This window comes from Rhincodon typus, unplaced genomic scaffold (assembly GCF_021869965.1).
Source record: "Rhincodon typus isolate 14 unplaced genomic scaffold, sRhiTyp1.1 hic_rhity00002564, whole genome shotgun sequence".
Classification (NCBI taxonomy): domain Eukaryota; kingdom Metazoa; phylum Chordata; class Chondrichthyes; order Orectolobiformes; family Rhincodontidae; genus Rhincodon; species Rhincodon typus.
Window position 1 is genome coordinate 271 of NW_025968202.1, and position 19,963 is coordinate 20,233.

The 19,963-nt window shown below is 40.6% G+C and overlaps 1 protein-coding gene across 2 annotated transcripts; it reads right to left on the reverse strand.

Annotated features, from left to right (window-relative positions):
- Positions 1-1,504: 1,504 nt before the first annotated feature.
- ldlra (low density lipoprotein receptor a) lies at positions 1,505-18,907 on the reverse strand. 2 transcript variants are annotated; one of them, XM_020524161.2, is made up of 18 exons: positions 18,780-18,907; positions 12,573-12,695; positions 12,239-12,361; positions 11,738-12,118; positions 11,329-11,451; positions 10,345-10,467; positions 9,774-9,893; positions 9,521-9,646; positions 8,835-9,006; positions 8,006-8,233; positions 7,601-7,719; positions 7,184-7,323; positions 6,068-6,209; positions 5,375-5,527; positions 4,789-4,977; positions 4,601-4,675; positions 4,059-4,219; positions 1,505-3,459 (listed from the first exon to the last, which is right to left on the reverse strand). In XM_020524161.2, exons 1-18 carry the CDS (start codon positions 18,850-18,852, stop codon positions 3,424-3,426), a joined length of 2,607 nt encoding a protein of 868 aa, XP_020379750.1. In that variant the 5' UTR covers positions 18,853-18,907; the 3' UTR covers positions 1,505-3,423. The 2 variants fall into 2 exon arrangements, with proteins under 2 accessions (XP_020379750.1, XP_020379749.1); XM_020524160.2 differs by having other exon boundaries at positions 4,601-4,678.
- Between the last annotated feature and the right edge of the window lie 1,056 nt (positions 18,908-19,963).

Below are 19,963 nucleotides of genomic sequence, written 5' to 3' on the forward strand. Positions count from 1 at the left end.
CTTTAAGAACCACCTTGAATAGATTCAGGATTAATGCAGCTTCTGCTGTTTGAAGTTTATACGTGAAGATCACCAAGTAAGCATGTTCTCATTTCAAGTTTGGTCATAAAAGGAAGCATACTTTGTCAGATCCTCTCACAATTCAAAAGAGGATTCCAAATTAACATCTTTATAGACAGATGCACAGCACTGAAACAGGGCCTCTGACTAACTCTAACCCAAACAGATATCCTAAATTGATCTAGTCCTGTTTGCCAGCATATCCCTATCAACTCTGCCCATTCATGCAATCCTCTAGATGGCTTTTAAATGTTGTAATTTTACCAGCCACCTCCTGCTCTGGCAGCTCTTTGCCCCTCCCCCATTTAAAAATCTTTTCCCTCTCACCTTAAATCTCTGCCCACTAGTTTTGGGCTCCCTTACCCTGGGGAGAAAAAAAAAAAAAAAAAAAAAACAAACAAACCTTGGCCATTCACTTTATATACGCTCATGGTTTAAAAAAAGTGAAAGGTCACCCCTCAGCCTCCAACATGCAAGAAAAATAGCCGCAGCCTATTCAGCTTCTACCTGTAGTTCAAACCCCAGCAACATCTTTGTAAAATCTTTTTTGAACCCTTTCAAGTTTCAGATCTTTCCAACTCCTATACTCAATGCATGACCAATAAAAGGCAAGTGTAATAAACACCTTCTTCACTACCCTGTCTACCTGCAACTCTACCATCAAGGAACTACCCAAGGTCTGTTTGGCAACACTCCCAGGACATCACCATTAATTGTACTAGTCCTGCCCTGATTTGCTTACCAAAAATATAAACCATACATTTATCTAGAATAAAATTCATCTGCCACTCCTTGGCCCAGCTGATCAAGATGCTGTTGTATTGAGGTAACCTTCTTTGCTGTCCACTACACCGCCAAATTTTTATGTCATGTGCAAAGTTTACTAACCATATCTCATTTATTCATATCCAATCATTTATCTAACACGAAAAGCAGTGGACCCAGCACCAATCCTTGCAACACACTGCTGGTCGCAGGTCTCCTGTCCGAAAAACAGCCCTCCACCACATCCTGTCTCCTACATTCAGGCCAATTTTTATCCAAATCACTAGCTCTTGCTGTATTCCACATGATCTAACCTTGCTAACCAGTCTGCCACATGGAACCTTTTCCAAAATGCTTTGCTGTCTGTCTGTATGGACTTCAATGTCAAATGCTCTGACTTCAACCTTCCATCACTTCAAACAAAAAACTAAGTTAGTTAGTGAGACATGATTTCCTACATACATGATCCTTGTTAGAATTAATGTGCTTCTCCTTGACTCACTGAAAAACTATGGGTGATTTCTATTCACCATGTTGAAACAAGAAATAAATCTTGGCTGCCATTACATTGTGCACCCAATAAAGACAAGGTAGGTGTATAAAATGTTTAGTACAGCAGAATCCTGGACCCATGTTTGCAAAGATTTTTCCCCAAAATATTGATTAATACATAATACCATGACATCTAGAAAATTTTATTTAGTTGATTGCTGGCAAAAACAACAAGAATACAGTCAAAAAATTTGGACCATGTGAATGATTTAGCTCAAACATTTGAACAAATGAGGGGAGAAACAGAAAAAAAATAAATTAAAAACTTTTGTTCAGTAGTTAGGCAGAAATTAAAAAAAAACAAAAGTTGAGGGGAAACAATCTAAAAACTGAATTAGACTGTAACAAGACAGCAGCAAAACTCAGATAAAGATTGAAAAACATGGCAAAGTCACGTCAAGGGAGACACTAGATTGTACGGCGAGAGGTAACAAGGCATTTGCACACATACAACAAAAAAGAGACAGAAAACAAGCGACTGAACCCACTTGACACTAAATGAGAGCACACCACTACTGAGATGTGTGGGCTTTGGAAGCTGCCCTGGGTCAGTGATTTTTACAAATTCCTAGCCACTTTCCCACCCATTTCCAGAATTGGGCATTGAAAACCTTCAAGAGTACAGATTCTTCAGGTCACACAAGACAGCAGTGGCAAACTGAAGGAGGGTGAGGGCCAAAAAAAACCCAAAAAAAACGCAAGAGCACCAGACAAACATGTGTAGAACATTAACTACTCTGTCCAAAATGGTATTGGATCAGGCTAATCATAAAAAAACCTCACTGATTGCAGGAGCTCCTGCATTTACTTGGCCAGTAGAGTGGGTGCCTGACCTTCAGTGTAACAGGCTCCACTTTTGCAACACTTTTAAAAATCATTTCTTTTTATAAATAAATATATGCTCTGTGTAAATCTATGTAGAAAGACAAGTCCATTCTGATAGGCTGTCAGAAAGCAGCTTCTGTAAACATATACATTTTATAAACAAGTCAGAAGGAAAAAGGTTGCTGTGCACATAGGACTGGGTACATATTTAAACTCAGCACAACACCTTGAAATATACAAGGCTGCACAAATCAGACTAGAGGCTGAGATACTGGGTAAATAAATTAAAAACATACATTAACTTTGCAGTTAAAAACTATTCCTTCTGAAAAACAAACAAAAAACAAAGTCTGTACAATATATATACACATACACACATTCACTTAGTCACAAAAAAAAAAACCAAAAAAATCAAAGCAAGCTTGGTTCATGGTCTGGCACCAACTTTTTGAAAGAAAAAAAGTCTGTCAGGCTCAGTAGCAAGGGATAGACATGTCCCCATAAAGTACAGGGGATGATGGCAAGTATCCACATTATTTGACACAGCCTTTAATTAGGTCCAGTGTATTCCAATTGGATGCATAATTATATACAATTCTAGCATTGGTGAATCAAGCAAACACCAGACTTAATATTAAAAAAAAAAAGTTTGTCAAAAAGAGGTTGTAGAGTGTGGGGAGGAAAATGCCACCTTAAAATTGGCTTTTGTCCCTGCACAACTGTACATGGAGAATGCATGCAATTTACAAAACAGCTTAGGCAAAACTCAGATTAACATTATATACACAGATACATATTATCCTTCTCTTCAGTCATTCAGCAACTGAAAACTGCACCAGTTTCTTCTGAAATGTCAGAAGTAATCAGACATGTTCAGTCAGGGAATTTTTATAAAAAAGTCCCAAAAGAATGTTTTTGCCCTTGACAAAAACTAAAGCTCAGTCATTTCCAGAGTGTCTCTGAAAATCCTTCAAATTAAAAAAACATCCACAGTAACAGCACAAGTGCAAAAAAATTTAAGTAACCTAACCAAAAACACCCTGTACATGGAGTGGCTATGCTGAAATATTTAGAAGAGGGAGTGGAAGTGGAAGGAGTTTAAAAAACAACAAAACAACACAACACACTTGATAGTACTGTAGGCTATCTGCAAACAGCAGAGTTAAAGTCTAGATCCATAAGCAGTAATCACTCCAGAGGCACTTTGTCAGGCTCCTTGTATCAAGCACCATAATCTTCTAAACTCACGACAGCTCTCTGCAAAGGCAAAAACAAACTTGTTAGGTAGAAACCGAATAGTGAGTGTTAGTGGAGAATGGTTTAAACCAAAAAGGAAAAAAAGTCAGACTCAAACTGTTTGAACTTTTAATCAAAATAGTACAGAATTGAAACAAAAAAAAAAAACAAACAAAACAAAAACACACTGTCATCTGTATTTGTTTAAATACAAAGTCCACTTGTGGTCAACCTGTGCACTGTAGACCTGCCAGTGTTCGGCAGTACCAAGATAGTATGTGTAATACTTCTAACTGTTTTGTTTTGCTCAAATAAGAAAATACAGCCTGTATACATGGAGGGATGAATTTTTACAAAAGGTTAAAAGCCACATTCTGTGCATCATAGTGCAACGCTAGATTTTTGTGCACGGATTTCCAAAAATTTGCCAAATCCAATCTTAGCAAAAATTTTTGCTTTTGTTTTTGGACTAAACAAGCTGATCAGAAGCCAGGTTGCTATTCATGCAACACCAGGGTGAACAATTGCCAGGGCTGAGAGAGAGATGGCCAAAAGTACGTTTTCATGCATTACTACAGGACTGGCTGAAGCAATAGCTTTTTCAAAAAGTGCCTCCTTACCGTAGGATAAGTGTACCCAACTTGGTTCCGGGTGATATGAACTTCATCATCTTCAGTGGTTTTCTGGTAGACGGGGTTATCGAAGTTAATACTGTTGGTGTTCTTCAATTTCCAGTTTTTCCAAATGAAATAAACTGCAGTAGCAAGCAGTGACAGGATGGCTGGAAAGAAAGGAGAGAGTTTAACCATCACATGCACAGATTTCAGCACAGAGCAAGAAGAGGATGTTGGACAGGGTAGGATAATACTTTTCTTATAAAAAAAAACACACAACAGACTGACACCAAAATGTCCACTCCCATAAATCACCACCATCTCCTTCCCAAAATCAAAATCACTACATTCTATGTAAAAAGTGCACCCATCTGGACAAAAGTTGGTAGTCAAAAGGTGACCTTGGGTAATACATATGCTAACAGCAAGAGCTTGACAAAAATAACACAGGCTTTCAGTAGCCCCTCCTTTAGGAGTAGTTTCACTGGGATTTACACAAGCCAGAACTACAATTCCTTCATGTGCTCATTTTAAGAAACCCTACTTACCAAGAGGCAAAACAATCCACAAGGCATTAGCTCCTCTGTGGCCTTCTGTAGCTGCTTTAACTGCAATCTCAACCCCTGCTGAGAAAAATTAGAACAGTAAGCTGCCTGAAAAGTCCTCCACTGGGAGTATGGGCAATTTGTGCAAACAAACATTTAAAAAAAAATTCACAAGTACAGAAGGTTTGTACCTTGATGTGAAACAGTGAGCAGCTCATGAACAGTAGGGAATGCTGAGTGTACAGTGTTGTCTGAGTCAATGTTGGAAGTCTGGGAGATCATTTTCCTAGTTGTAGTGGGGCTGCTGGTTGTAGCTGTCTTAGCATGGTTAGGATCATTTAAAGTTTTGTCTGTGCTTGACTTGGTAGGCATGACAGTAGCTAAAAGGGGTGAAAAAATAAAGTTGGTCAGTGCATGCATCAAAAAAGTTGATCTTAACACACCCAGTGTAATGTGATTTCTTTTTAAAAGAAACAAAAAAAAAACCAAGAAATAATTCCTTTCAAAAAGAAAAGGAAAACTGAAGTCTCCATTTCATCTACAAAGGCTTTCAACAGGCTCTCCAGTATCCTCTTACACCCTTTCTTGCTTCCTGAAAATAGGATCTCCTTAGAAGGAATCCAGAAAATTCTATTATGGAAGTTTCCAAGTCTTGGTATACATTAGAAATGGAGGCACTTCAGGACTACCAAGAAGATTGAAGTGTATTTTATAGTACTTACCCACTCAATTAAACAAACCATTAAACAGATCCACTTAGATTAGAAAAACACTAACCTGGAATACATTTTCTCATGTCTGGCCCCAGCTGCATGCCATCAGGGCAAACGCAAGTGTATTTTGGAGAATGAACATTGATCTGTGGTGCTGGAAGGCACAAGTATTCACAGCCACCATTTATCTGCCCATTCTGTTCACACCAGTTAATACCTGGAAAAGGAGAAAAACAGTATATGGTGTTTACAGAAATACGTAATGCAACTACCTTCATTTCTACAGCGAATAAAAAAGTGAAACATTAAGTGCGTCACCATAAGTTACACAATGAACTACATTAGGAGATATAAATAGGTAACAGAAAACACAGAAAAGGAAGTTTTATTTTGGGGTGGGGAAGGGACAGTCTGCTGCTCTTTCCAAGATCTGGAAATGGAGCAATGCAACAAGAAATTTATTGCAAACAAACTAGATGTCTACATCTGCCACTCTTAAGCATTCTGTCGGAAGCGCCCCATACAATCTTTCCCTTGATTTAACAAAAATTCCAATTGAGGGGTCGACAACAACAACAACCACCACCACCACCCTGGGTGTTTTGAGCTACAACAGTATTCAAGTTGAAATAACAAGAGTACTGAAGGGCAAACCACAGTATTATTTGCTTAAAAATGGAGGTCCACAGTGGACTAAATTGACCCTCGGCATGTTCTTGAGCTCATTTGAAAGCGTGACATCCTTAAAACTATTAACCTTTGGGTTGGCGGAGATGATGGTAGAGAACAATATCCTGAGGAACATCAAGGTTCTCAATGACTGTTAGAATATCACCTCCTGTGAGTCTGTTGGCACTGAAAATGGCTTCATGATCAATATCAGTCCAAAATATCTTGTCCTAAAAAAGCAAGACAACAATGTTTGTAAAAAAATGCAGTTATCAATGAACACATCTTGGAGATGCTCGCCTTCTCTGGGCAGCTTTTCCCTTCTGTTATTAGACTTCTAAACAGACCTCTCAAGTTTCAAACCTATTTTTGTAGGCCTTCTTTGCAGCCATAACTTTGAACAGAGTGAGGAATATAAAAATCAATGATCTTCGTATGTTATGATCTGCAATACTGTATACTGAGGAGTTTCCCCCTGCTCCCCCACATGATAATGATAACTCAAAATTGAAGTTGTCAAACAGATGACAGCCCCTTACACATTGCAAATCCATTTGAACAGAAGACCATTTTCAGTAGTTTTTTTATAACCTCTCAGATTTCACTACAAAATGTAGACTGCATAATCTGTGGCTCATTTGTATACAAGTGAAATTTTGGATTTTAAAACTTAAGCCTTTACGTCCAAAAATTCCAGATCCAAAAATTACAAAACAGAATGAAATCAGATCAGTAGTAGTGCGGCTTTTGTGTCAAAACACATCTATTCAGCCCATAAACCCCATATCTTTCTAGTTGATGTAGCATGATGTTCACCATGTTACTCAGCTGAGACAACAGGGTCGAAAAGTTGAACAAATAGAATAGCTCAGTAGGGAACAGCAAGAGAGTCAACCAGCAGGGGCTAGCGTCATAAAATCAAGTAGGGAAGAGGACCAGGACAAGGCCACACTAGTTTAGATTTTATAATAAATAAAAACATGTTTTTAAAAAAATGCAATTTCATTTTCTCTACTGCAGTGAATTTAAATTTATATTGACTGATTAGTCCAGAAACTATAAGTTGCCATCACACTATTCTATCCCTTTTTGTTAGTTACTCTCCCAAACACCTTTCCTACAGCCCACAATGTGAACTGCAATTCAGATCCTCAAGATATGGAAGTTCAAAGGACACGCCCAGTTCTGCACATCAGCTACTCACCTCAAACAATGCGACAGAGAAGGGATGAGTCAGTTTCTCTGGAGAGATGATCAAAGTTTTCCTGTTGTCTCCAGCAACACCAATACTAGACAAAGTATGCAACTTGGAGTCCACCCAGTAGAGCCGCTGATTCACCAAGTCTGAAAGAAGCAGAGCACAAATCATGACCAGTCCAAATAAGGTAATATTTTCACACATCTCCAATTACTGATTAGTGCAAGAATCACAGCAAGTATGGCAAGCTTCAAGTGCAGAAACACACAGTACTTGAGATTTGGCAAAGAAAAAAAAGAAAGAAAAGATCTGATCTGCCACTACAGTTCCCATATCTCCCAAACGGTTGTTAGATTGATAGCACATTGGAAGATGGAAAAAAAAATACGATCAATCATCGACACTCTCAAGGTCTGTACTCACCCAGGGTGATTCCATTTGGCCATTCAATTCCTGCAGTGACCAGTTGCATACGGTCCACTCCATTCAAACCTCCTTTTTCAATCTTAGCAGGGGAGCCCCAATCACTCCAATATAGGAAGCTGGTGGGAGGAGAGGAAAGTCAGTAAGTAAACCATCTTGAAAAGATGCGTTGATATAGAAAGAAGTGACAGATCAATTTAACTCAGTTCTCAAGATAGAAAGTGATCCAATTTCTAGCATGTCTGTAGTGGAAAGTAATACACAGAATTAACTAGCTAGCCTCAAATCCATAAAAGAGTTACTGCATCAAACTGTAGTCCAACCAAACCGAAGGCTTCCATCTTCAGTTTATTTAGATGCCTCTAATCTCACTCAGCTTCTCTAGTGGTGTTAAAATGTTCTTACCCATGAACTGGATCCACTGCAATAGCCCTGGGCTTTGAAAGTTGTTCTTTGATTAGGACCTTCCTCTTTGTTCCAGCTGTGTTAGCTACAGAGATGGTGCTGGTTACAAAGTCTGTCCAGTATATGTTCTGATGAATCCAGTCCACAGCCAAGCCATCTGGTGCCTGGATTTCAGTCTCAATAACAGTGGAATGATGGGAAGAGTTCTCAGCTTTATCCATGTGGGCACTGTGAAGGCAGGAAAACAAAAGCATATTAAATTACTGGAGATTAGGGATTAAATTGAAATTTTGGTAGCTGTGCTGTTTAAGCAAGGAGACAAATTCATTATAGCATTCATATACAAGCCTGAGTCAAGGACTTCATAGAATCCCTACATTGTGGAAGCAGGCCATACAGCTCATCAGGTCCACACCGACTCTCTGAAGAGCGGCCCACCCCAGTATCCCTGCATTTCCCATGGCTAACCCACCTAGCCTGCACACCCCTGGACACTATGGGCAATCCAGCATGGCCAATCCACCTAACCTACACAACTTTGGATCATGGGAGGAAGCCTGAGCACCTGCAGGAAACCCACACAGATACAGGGAGAACATGCATACTCCACAGACAAATGCCAGGTGAAACTGAACCCAGGGTCCCTGGTGTTGAGGTAGCAGTGCTAACCACTGAGCCATCGCAACGCCCATATTCCATTGCACAAGTGGAAGAAAAGGGTCTCCAGAACATTAATGTAACACGACAAGGAGTACAGATAATTGTTCAGGGTTAAAGTATCTTCCTTCCCCCAACCCCCTTCCCATCCCAGGCTTCCGCAGCAACTCACCTGAAAATTTTTTTCTGAGACAGGTCAGCCCAGTAGATCTTGTTTGCAGCCACCTCCATGTCCAGTGCCACTACGTTCTTCAGCCTGGGGATCAATTGTGTATATTCACTCCGATCAAGGGTAAGCTTTCTGACCTCGTGCCGATTGGTGAAAAACAAGTAGGCAACTGTACCTAAGGAACCAAAAACAAACAAGGAGCAACAAAGTGAATTTAAAAAGTTCAGACTCTATTAGTTAACTAACCATTTTGTAAGTTAATCCAAGTTTAGAAAAATTAATAGGATTCCAGGTCATGCATTTACAGGTTATTGACCAGAGTTACACATACACATTTACAGGCAGTAATGACTGACCCTGCAGCTTTAACTTGTTGCCAGTCTACATAAGTGTATGTTCTAACATGTTTTTGCATTACATGGGATGAACTCTGCCAGTTTTGACCTTGAATGCTGGTAGGGAGAAAACAAAATCGCTAAATGTTTTAGTGCCTGGTTGAGAGGGGGGAGTAGAGTCAAGGAGAGCAGGGCAAACGGCTCATGTGAAGCCGATAACCAGCCAATGGCTGCTGACAAACCAGGGCACTCAGAAGGTATTTGATTGACCTTGATTTCATCCAGATGAGCAAGTGTTTGATCCAAGAGTGCTGGAACTTAAAGTCCATGGAGATTCTAAAAAGTAGTTCTTACCAATAGCTTTGCATTGCCTGGTCACTGGGTCCATATGATAGTCTTTCTTACACTCACACTTAAATCCTCCTTCCAGGTTGATACAGTTTTGGCTGCATGTGTCTGGATTCTCACATTCATTGATATCTGAAAGCCAGAAGAGATCAGAGGGGGAAAAAATAAAAAAACAATCAATCCTACACCAAAAGCTCTTCAGTACAGCACAACCTAGTGACAACAGATATTGGAATAAGAAGAAGTAGTTTATTCATACCTTCACACTTTGCATTATCAATTAATCTGAAGCCAGGACGACAGAGACACTTGTAGCCAATCTTCAGATCTTTGCAGATGTGAGAGCAGCCACCATTTTCATTCAGACATTCATTTTCACCTATAAACAGAACACCACAAATGGAATCAAAGCCATTAGACCGGATTTAATTCACTGACCATCATCTGATTACAATATAGTAATTGAATCTTCATCTGATCCACATACTCCACAATTGCCTCCAGCCTTATTTCAGTTATGCTACCTCCTCTCCACTCAAATAGAAAAAAAAAATTCAACTCACTCCAAAATTCTCTTCAGCTCATTCACCCTATACCTAGCTTCTCTAGGTCTTCAGTGAATGAATACTTCAGTCATAACTCAGACCCCATGTCAAGTACCTACAAGAAGTTTCACTTTCTCCAATCCAAAATCCTCGGAAAGCCACAGATTTTACCTGCACTTGTGATCTGAACACTTCACTCGATAATTTAGAGGAACAAAAACTCTACTTATAAAAGAGATTACCCAACAGGAGCTTAAACCACAAGACAAAAGGTATTTGACATACCACACTCCTTCAAGGGCTCATCTGACCAGTCTCTGCAGTCCCGCTGATTGTCACAAACTTTGTCCATCATTATACATTCACCACTTGTGCACTTGAACTTGTGTGGACTCTCACACTTGGTCACTGAGTAGAGACGGAAAAAAAGGCTTGTTAGTGACCAGACTGGTCATGTTTCCCCAAACATTCATTCATTCATCAGCAGGCAAAAAATATTTGTAAGTGTGCTAACAAAGTGCCAAAAATTATCTCCTTCTGTTTAGGCCAGAGGACAGCCCTGCTGCTTTTAGCACTTAAAAGATTTTGGCTCCTTCTCCAGCCGGTGTTACTTCAGCTCACGGGAACAGAAAGGAGCGCTAGGGACATAAGCAGTCCCAACATCAGACGGGGGGGGGGGGGGGAAAGAACAACAACAACCAACAAACAACAACAACCAACGTGCTTCTATTCTTAAGAAGAAAGAACCAAACTGTCCTCTGGCTTACCAGTCACAAATGTTGACACTGTATTACAGTTACCAGACAAGTGGTTTTGCACTCAAGATAGTGGGACGCTTGGTAAAGTAGGTCAGCTACCACAAAAGTGACCCAGTTTTGTAGACAGCAAAACATAAAAATAAGGGAGGAAAGGCAAGACATACACGAAAATAGATCTAGTATGGATTCAACATTTTCCACAAAACAACTGCAAAATCATGACACTAGCTATGGACACCTAGCTTAAAAGTGATGAAAAAAAAAAAAAAGAATTGTACTGGAGGGAGAGGCACAAATGCCCAGATAAAATTAAAGTTAACTAATGTAGTTGATGTTGCACTTTCCTACAAATTTTTTTTTTGGGGGTTAAGTAGAGAATTTTTTCAGCTCATTTTAACAGTAGCTAGGCCTACAAAGAATCCGGAGGTCCCAGTCAATACTTCAGTCAAGAACTTAATAGGCAAGTATTACAAAACAGTTTAAAAAAAAAAAAAAGAGAAGATGAACTCACCATTTACACAGCCAACTTCGTCGCTCTGATCATGGCAGTTGAATTCCTTATTACACTGGAGGCTTCCATGAATACAGGACCCATCATTGCACTGAAATTCGTCTGGCCGACAAGTTGTCACAGCTAAAAAATATTTAAAAAGCCTCAAGTTTCTTATCTACATCCAAAAACAAAACTCCATTTTTAAATCAATCATTCAGAAGTACCTAAAAGTGTGACAGGTAAAATTTAACCAAAAAAAACAAACAAACAAACAAACTCAGCAGTCCTGATCACTACAGTCCTCAGACGAGCTGCACATCGTGGACAAGCAGAGAACTGTTTGAATACGAAGATCCGTGCGGGAAATTTATTTTCAGATACACTGGTGTTGAAAGTTAGCCCCGAGGGACAGAATAGTTGCACTTACCACAGCCTGCTTCATCAGATTGATCACGACAGTCTACACTGCCATCACAGCGCCATTTCATGTGGATGCACTCTCCACTGCCACAACGGAATTCCAGGGCAGAGCAGGGATTAGGCAGTGCAAAGGTAGAGGACCGTCCACAGTTCTGTGGCCACTCATCCGATTCATCAGGGCAATCTGGATCGTCATCGCAGGCCCACAGCTTTGGGATACAAAGCTTGCTCTTGACACACTGGAACAAGTGAGGTCCACAGGTCCGCTCTGGACATGCCTCCTCGTCACTGCCATCAGCACAGTCCCTGTCTTCATCACAGACAAACTTCGAAGAGATGCAATTCCCATCATGGCATTGGAACTCATGGTCTTTGCAGACATGTGCAGCTAATGGGTTTAAAAAAAAAAAAAAAAATAGACAGACAGTCAAGAGACTGTTTATGTTCAAGAACATTAGAAAAGCCTCCTGCAAATTTGAGTGAGCATAGGAGAGTCAGATTTACTTACGGCAGTTCTCTTCATCCGAGCCATTTTCACAGTCCTTTTGGGAGTCGCAGCGCCAGGATGTGGGGATACACTTGTTAACACGGCCGCCACAACTGAACTCAAGCGCGCTGCAGGTCTTATTCTCTGAAAGATTAAAGGTTAAAGATTCTGAATCTGAAAAAAAAAGTGTACAAAAATCCTTAAAACAGCCAGATTATATAAAAATATTTTAATCTGAAAAGAATCTGAAGCGTACATTCACCCTCATCATTCCCTTTGTGAGCAAGAGCGCTCAAACAGTAAAGAGTAGATCCCACTTCCGGTGAACTGCGCACAAAAAAAAATTTACACTTACTACACGTCTCCAGGGACTCATCTGAACCATCATCACATTCAGACTGCCCATCACACAGCCAATGTACACGAATACATTTGCCATCACCGCACTGGAAGTGATCCTTATCACAAAGTCCAGTCACTGGAAGAAGAAAGAAAAATAGTCACCCTAAAGTGGTGCACTGAAAAGAGAAAAAAAGAGAAAACAAATTAAGTTAGAACAATGGCAATTCCTGTTGGAATCTCATCTTGAGATGTCAAGAATCTGAAAGTTGTGCAATGTTTTGTACTAAAACAAGTTTGAAAATAAACATCAGAAAAACCAGGGGTTTTCACTTTTCGCACGTCAATAAGACATTTGTATATAACCATTTAAAACAATGGCATTTGGTGGAGGTGAAATCCAATATATTTTCCCCAGGTGAGACCAAAAAATATCTTGGCTCGCAAATGGATCCGTAGGTTGGAGTGAAAATGGTAGAATGGCAAGAAAAGGTGAGACATTGGACACAAAATTTGAAGAGTTCACGTGAACATTGGCCATACAGATCAGGTTCACCATGGAGGAAAGTACTCAGTGCAACAGCAGCCAGTCAGCATCAACCCTACCTCAACAAGTTTTACAGCATGATGTCGCAGCTGCAGTTGCAGGCCAGTTGTCATGTGGCCTTTAAAGTTTAAAGATTGCACTAGAACAACCCTTTCTGAATAAAAGTATCAAACCCATTCATAAAAAAGAAAACAGCCCATTCAGAAAACTTCTCTCTACTTCATCTCTTACAAGATGTGTTTAAACGATTTGGATTAGTGTCACTTTAAACCAAGTTATCTTTTTCTAGATCTAGCTTCTCAAAAAAAGTCACTGAAACCCGCTTTTGGTTGGACAGCTTGACGTAACTTCAGGACTAAAGAAAATCACATGGAGGAAATTCAAGCTAACTTCCCATCAAGTAGAAAGACAGCATTTATTGAAGAATCCCCAGCCTGGCCTCTACCACATTCCACATTTCTCCCTGCAGGATGTTTTGCTCAGGCAAAAATTCCAGCTTAGTTATTTGTTTCCAGAATAGAAACTTTTACTTGCACTGACTCACCAGGAGAGTACTCAGCTGCGGTGCACACATCACCCATTTGCTGCTGAAAGTGGGCTGACAGGCTCTCAAGCAGGGATTGGCTTGCAGATCACAGCACACTTTAAAAATGACAAACGTCATGACCCCACCCACCACCACTCATTAGGAAGTGAGTACAGCAATTAAAATAGAACATTCAAACAAGTTAGTGCTCAGCAATATTCGCGGCGTACAAACATTTCGCCGGCCAGCTCACAGGGTATAAATATAGGTATATTGGTTAGGTTGAACCAGAGGTGAGGTGAGGTGAGGTGGGAAGAAAGAAAACACTGAAAACAAAGCACTTCTCTTCAGGGACATAGCAAGCAAGAACAAAAATCAGTGCATAACCTGATGCTTTGGCAAAACAGTGTGTCTGGCATGCTTCACCCATTAATGGTGAATTTACATAGCCAGTCAGTCATTCTGCTATCAATCTGACGTCTGGTTTGTCCCCATTGACCAACACCGTCAAGTTAGTACTAATACGGGAAGCTTGTATTAGTTGGTTGCATATTTGGAGCATAAAACAAAAGATCTTAACCAAATGACAAAGGAGTAAAAACCTTAAAAGTTATAAAAGACTAAAGGGGACAAAAGTCAAAAGTCCTACACTTCTTGCTGAAGTGTAAATTAGACAAATTTCACATCACTTTTCACTTCATCCTCCTAGCATAAAACCGGTCAGCATCTTTAGTAAATATGCTAAAAGACACTATCCAACAGATTTCTCAACCAACTTCTGAATCAGAATTCAAGTAAGCACAACCACTGGCTCGTCATCAGTAGTTCCTATATTGAATCAGATAAGCAATTAAATGCAGGAAAGTACCAGATCAAAAAAAAGTCAACTTGAATCTAAAAATTTCCCCCTCTTTTTAGAACTGGTTGATTGTTTCAGTTCAGAGTGCTGCCCCCACATTCTAGACCAATTCCATTCCTTGAGTCACTGCCACCCACAGTGCTGACACTTTAGAACTGGATATCCTCCGAAACAGCATTATTGGTTGTTATTGCAAGCACAGATGTAATTATACACCACAGCAGCAAACCCCCCCACAAAACATACTAACTAGACAGAATAATAGCAAACCTCCCAGCATCCACAAGATAATCATTCCCTGTCACTTGAATTAGTGACCAGAGAACCTTGGTAGATATGTCTAAGGGCACAGATGCTAGTCACCCAAGTTATCAGTAAAAATCCTGTAATATTTGAGATAGCAAAGATCAGGTATGAACTTGAAAGTCTCCTGGTTGTCCTATAATGCTTAGCTGCTCACTCCATTAAACAAACAGCCTGAGAATGGAAGAAAAACATGCATGGCATATTGTTAAAATAGGAAATCTGACAAGTTATTTAAAAAGTAAGGAATAGGACAAAGTAGATAGAAACAGATCAGTTCTGGTGAAAAAAGGAACATAGATGATTAAAAATGCAGAAAAAAACCCAATAGATAATCAGAAAGAAGAGTGATGGGGAGGGGGCATAATAAAGAGTTTGATAGGAAATGAGAATGAACTATTGGTGCACCACAAAGCAGTATTGGTTGAGCTGAATAGCCTGTGTCTATTGACAGTCAGTTCTATACACTACTATCTCAGCCAGGACAAGCTGTGCAAGGCAACAAGTAAAAGACATTTAAAATAAAATTTATCATAAAATCTATTATACTGCATTTTTAGAAGACAAGCTACATGATTAAAAAGCACAAAAGATAATTGGAGAATATACCATTAAAGTTATGCTGGTAAGCAAGACATCTCACCCCATTACACAGGTTTTGCATCTTGGCAAGTTACACGATTTTAGAGAGGAGACGGTTTAGTTACTGCTGCAAACTGCAGTTTTACATGCTTCACGTGTAAAAATAATACATAAGTTACCATGAAAAATTTGGCTATGGTGTGCCTCTGCCCAACACAATGTATACAATTAATTCCCGCTCCCTTCCCCCACCCCACACACCACAGTTTTCTCAGAATCAATAACATGTCTAATAGCATGGAACTCCAAACAAACTTTACGTCTGTCAGCAGAGCAACAGTTAACCTTACTTGGGTACCTATAAACAGGGGAAAATTAAGTAACAAATGAACCAACTTGAGATGAAAGATAGCAGTTGGATCAGAAGATAACAGCATTAATGGTTGATGTGGCATCCTGCATTTCAATTCTGATCTCCCTACTATGGGGAAAAAATGCTGTTAAACCTGAAAGGGTGCAGAAAAAGATTTACAAGGATATTGCTGTGAGTTTAATTGTTTGAGCTATAGGGAGAGGCTGAATAGGCTGGGGCTATGTTCCCTGGAGCATCAGAAGTTATAGGGGTTTATAAAATTATGAAGGTGAATGGATAGGTTGGATAGCCAACAACTTTTCCAGGGTAAGGAGAGTCCAAAACTAGAGGGCATAGGTTTAAGTGAGGGGGGGGGGGGGGGGGGGTGGAAGCAAGATTTAAAAGGGACGCAAGGGATAACTTTTTCAGATGATGGTGCATATATGGAATGAACTGCCAGAGGTGGCAAAGGCAGCTGGTACAATTACAACATTTGAAAGGCATGTGGATGGGTCCATGAATAGGAAGGGTTGAGGGGGATATGGGCCAAATGGGACTAGATTACTTTAGGATATCTGGTTGTCAAGAACAAGTTGGACCCAAGGGTCTGTTTCCGTGCTGTACATCTCTGATTTTATCTTGAGACATTCAAAACACGTAATATGAACACTCAAAGAACCAACTGCCTAGCATTATCTCAATCTCACCCAAATTAGAATTTAGCAGTATCTCTTTCACTACTTATTTTCATAGGACTTTTGGCACCCTCCTTTTCCACAAAAGAGAACTGCACTACGAAAAGTGGCTCCACTAAAAGATAAGTGGGTGCCACAACAAACGTTCATTTCTACCAAATTAGAAGATGCTTAGCTCGCAAAAAGGTAGAAGGCTCCCATCTTGAAATAAGCGCAGCAATGCTGGATTCATTTCAAGAAAGGTATAACCACACACCCTACAGGACTGTCATACTGCTGCACAAGCTTGGACCTTTGCTCAGCCTGATTTTTGAATGCATCTGTTCTTGTCACATGTACCTAGGTACAGTGAAAAGTTTTGATTTATGTGCAGTACAGGCAGAACATACCATACAAAGTGCATTAGGGCAAAGAACAGGGCAGAGAATACAACATTATGGCTGGAAAAAAGGTGCATAAAAAGCAAGATCAACATTAGATTTGAAATTCAAGGGGCCCATTCAGAAACCTAGTAACAGCAGGGAAGAAGCTGTTCGTATATGTTTAAGTTTTTGCATCTTCTACCCAACGGAAGAGGTCAGAAGAGATTATAACTGGGGTGGGAGGGGGTCTTTGATTATGTTGGCTGCTTTCTTGAGGCATGTTTAAATGCACATTATATAACTATTAAAAAAAAAAATCACTCAAATATTTTAAAAGCTTTATGCAGGAGGAATTACTATAGCCCTAGAGTTGAGTACTTGAGTTTTTGAACTGGGTATACTGAGCTTCATTTTTCCTGTTCAATGGTTTAAAAAAAAATGGGTATCTGGGTTGGCATTGGAGCATCATTCATCTCAAGTTCCGTTTCCTTTCTTCATACAAACTGTGAAGAGACACTACTCTTCTTTAGAGTTGCTTTACAAGTTTTGATACTTTAAGCAGTTGAATGGGCACAGTGAGCTTCATTTTTCCTGTTGCCTACTTGCAAATACTCATAGAAAATGACTGAGTGCAATAAGGAATAGTGTTAATCAACAGCAGTTTAGTCAACAGAAGATAGCCTGATCGAACCATGCCAGGTCAGCCAATCAGAAGCCACTTATTTGCACAAGTCATCAACATGTTTTAAAAGGAGTGGTCACGATTACATTGCATATAGTTGAGGAAGTACATGACTCCCAGCAAATAGTTCACAGGTTAAGAGCCAAAAGAAATTATTAATCATATGGTTAACTTATACCACTTAGTCCCACCCTGAGTAAATGCTTTGTGTTCATCACTCCACCCATTCTAATAAAAAATATAGTTTCGGATGATTAACTAAACTATAGCATTCATAGCTGTACTTCCCAATTGAACAAATTTTACGAGCACTATTAGATAGCAAGTCAAGATGGTGCTGCTTGCAAAGCAACTCCAAACAAGAGATATGCCTTTTCACTCCTTGTATGAAGAAAGGAAACAGAACTCAAGATGAGCGATACTCCAATCACCACCCGAATAGCCATTCTTTAAACTAGTCAACGGGAACTTCAAGAGGTTTGAATCGAAAGCAATAACCAGTCAATTCTGGAAACTGAATGTGAAAAATTCACAGCTTGTATTAGCTAAACACTAGGTGGGATCTTTAACCAGACAGGAGGTAACAAGAAAAATCCTTTGATCCATATACCACTTTTTAATGTAGTTCAAAAGGAGCTAGCAATCTTTTTAACTGCAAGGGCCGTTGTAAGCAGTGGCCAAATTTTAGGGCCAAAATCGCACAGAAGTACAGACAATCAGAAGCTTTTATTAACAGGATTCTTATATTTAAAAGACAAAAAAAAAATCGATTCAAGGGGCTCACTTTAGCCACCCACCCCTCCCCAAGACATTTGGATGCGGAATAAAAAGGCGTACTGGTTTTCCAACTAGAATACCAGCGCAGGGGGTAAAACCCGTAGGGGTTGTGTGTGGGGACTGGGGGGGGCGGCAAACAGAGGTCAAGGGAGAGGAGAAGACTGCAAATCCCAGAATGCCCCGCCCGAAAGCGGTGTTCCGATTGGTGAGGGGGCGTGGCCCTAGAATCTCCTGTTCGAAAGAGAACCAATCAACAGCCAGCACCGGCGCCGCACGAGCCACGGCTGGGCGGGGAAAACCTAACGGTCATCGGGAGGACACCGCAGCTGGGACCCCCATCGAGGACAGACGGACCTGAGAGAATAATAAGGAAAATAAAACCTAACCCAGTTTCCTCTCCTCCTCACCCTTTCCCCTCGCCATCCCTCCCCACCAAAAACACCTCAACTCCTCATCCTGTTAACAGTCCCCCATTCATTTACAGGATTCGGCTTGTACCTGTTACCTCACTTTCTAATATACACACTGACCCACTCACCAGCAGCGGCGGCATCATCCAACAAGCAGGCTGTAAGAAGTGGCAACAAGAGCAAAACGATCGCTTTCTCCATGATCGTGGTAGTGGTTAGATACGTGCCGGTTCCTCACTCAGCGAATATGAAGCAACCCTCCCGCCTATCCGGGTATTTGAACACGGGGCGCGAGCCGGCGGTGGTGTGATTCTTAGGCCACACCCCCCTTTAAAGGGCCAGGCCCCGCCTTCCCACCCTCCAGCATCCAAGACCCCGAGCAGCTCCCGGCGTCGCGAAGTAACACTTAGTATATGTTGTGGGGGAGAAAGGAAAACTGCTGATGCTAAACCTTGGGAGTACGTGGACTTTTCAACGAGACCCTTTAAAGCTAATAAATACTGAAATCATTTACTTCAAAGAGATAATACTCACTCCTCTGCAACAATTATGTAGTCCCTGCACCATACTAACTTTCTGCCCTTCTCCGCGACAGTTTTTTTATACAATCCCTACAGTGTGGAAACAGGCCCTTCGGCTCAACAAGTCCACACCGAACCTCAATGCATCCTACTCAGACTCGTCCCCCTATAACCCACCTCATTTACACATCCCTGATCACTATGGGTAATTTAGCATGGACAATTCACCTAGCCTGCACATCCTTGGACTGTGGGAGGAAACCGGAGCACCCGGATTTATAGATATTTTCGTGATCAGCGAGATTGTTGTACACCTCCGGAGCAGGGGGGACTTGAACCCGGGTCACCTGGTTTAGGTGTAGAGACAGTTTGACCTCTGTGCCACCAAGAGCCCTCCTATAACTTTTTAGAATGCGTTCTTACGGCCAATGCAATGTTTGCTCTTGAGATGCGCTCAGCAATTCACAACCGAGAGCGGGGAAAAAACCCGTAAAACAAACAGGAACAAAAACACAAGTTGCTAGAAGCTCAGCATCTGTGAAGAAAAAAATCAGAGTTAACGTATCGGTTCCGGTGACCCTTCCTCGGAACCCTCCTGTTTTGAGGGTCACCGGACCCAAAACGTTAACTCTGATTTTTTCTTCACAGATGCTGCCAGACCTGCTGAGCTTCGAGCAACTTCTGTTTTTGTTCCTGATTTACAGCATCTGTAGTTCTTTCAGTTTTTTATTTAGCAAAACAAGCAGTATTACTTGGAAATTAATGCATTGGTTGTACTGGACCTTCATTTC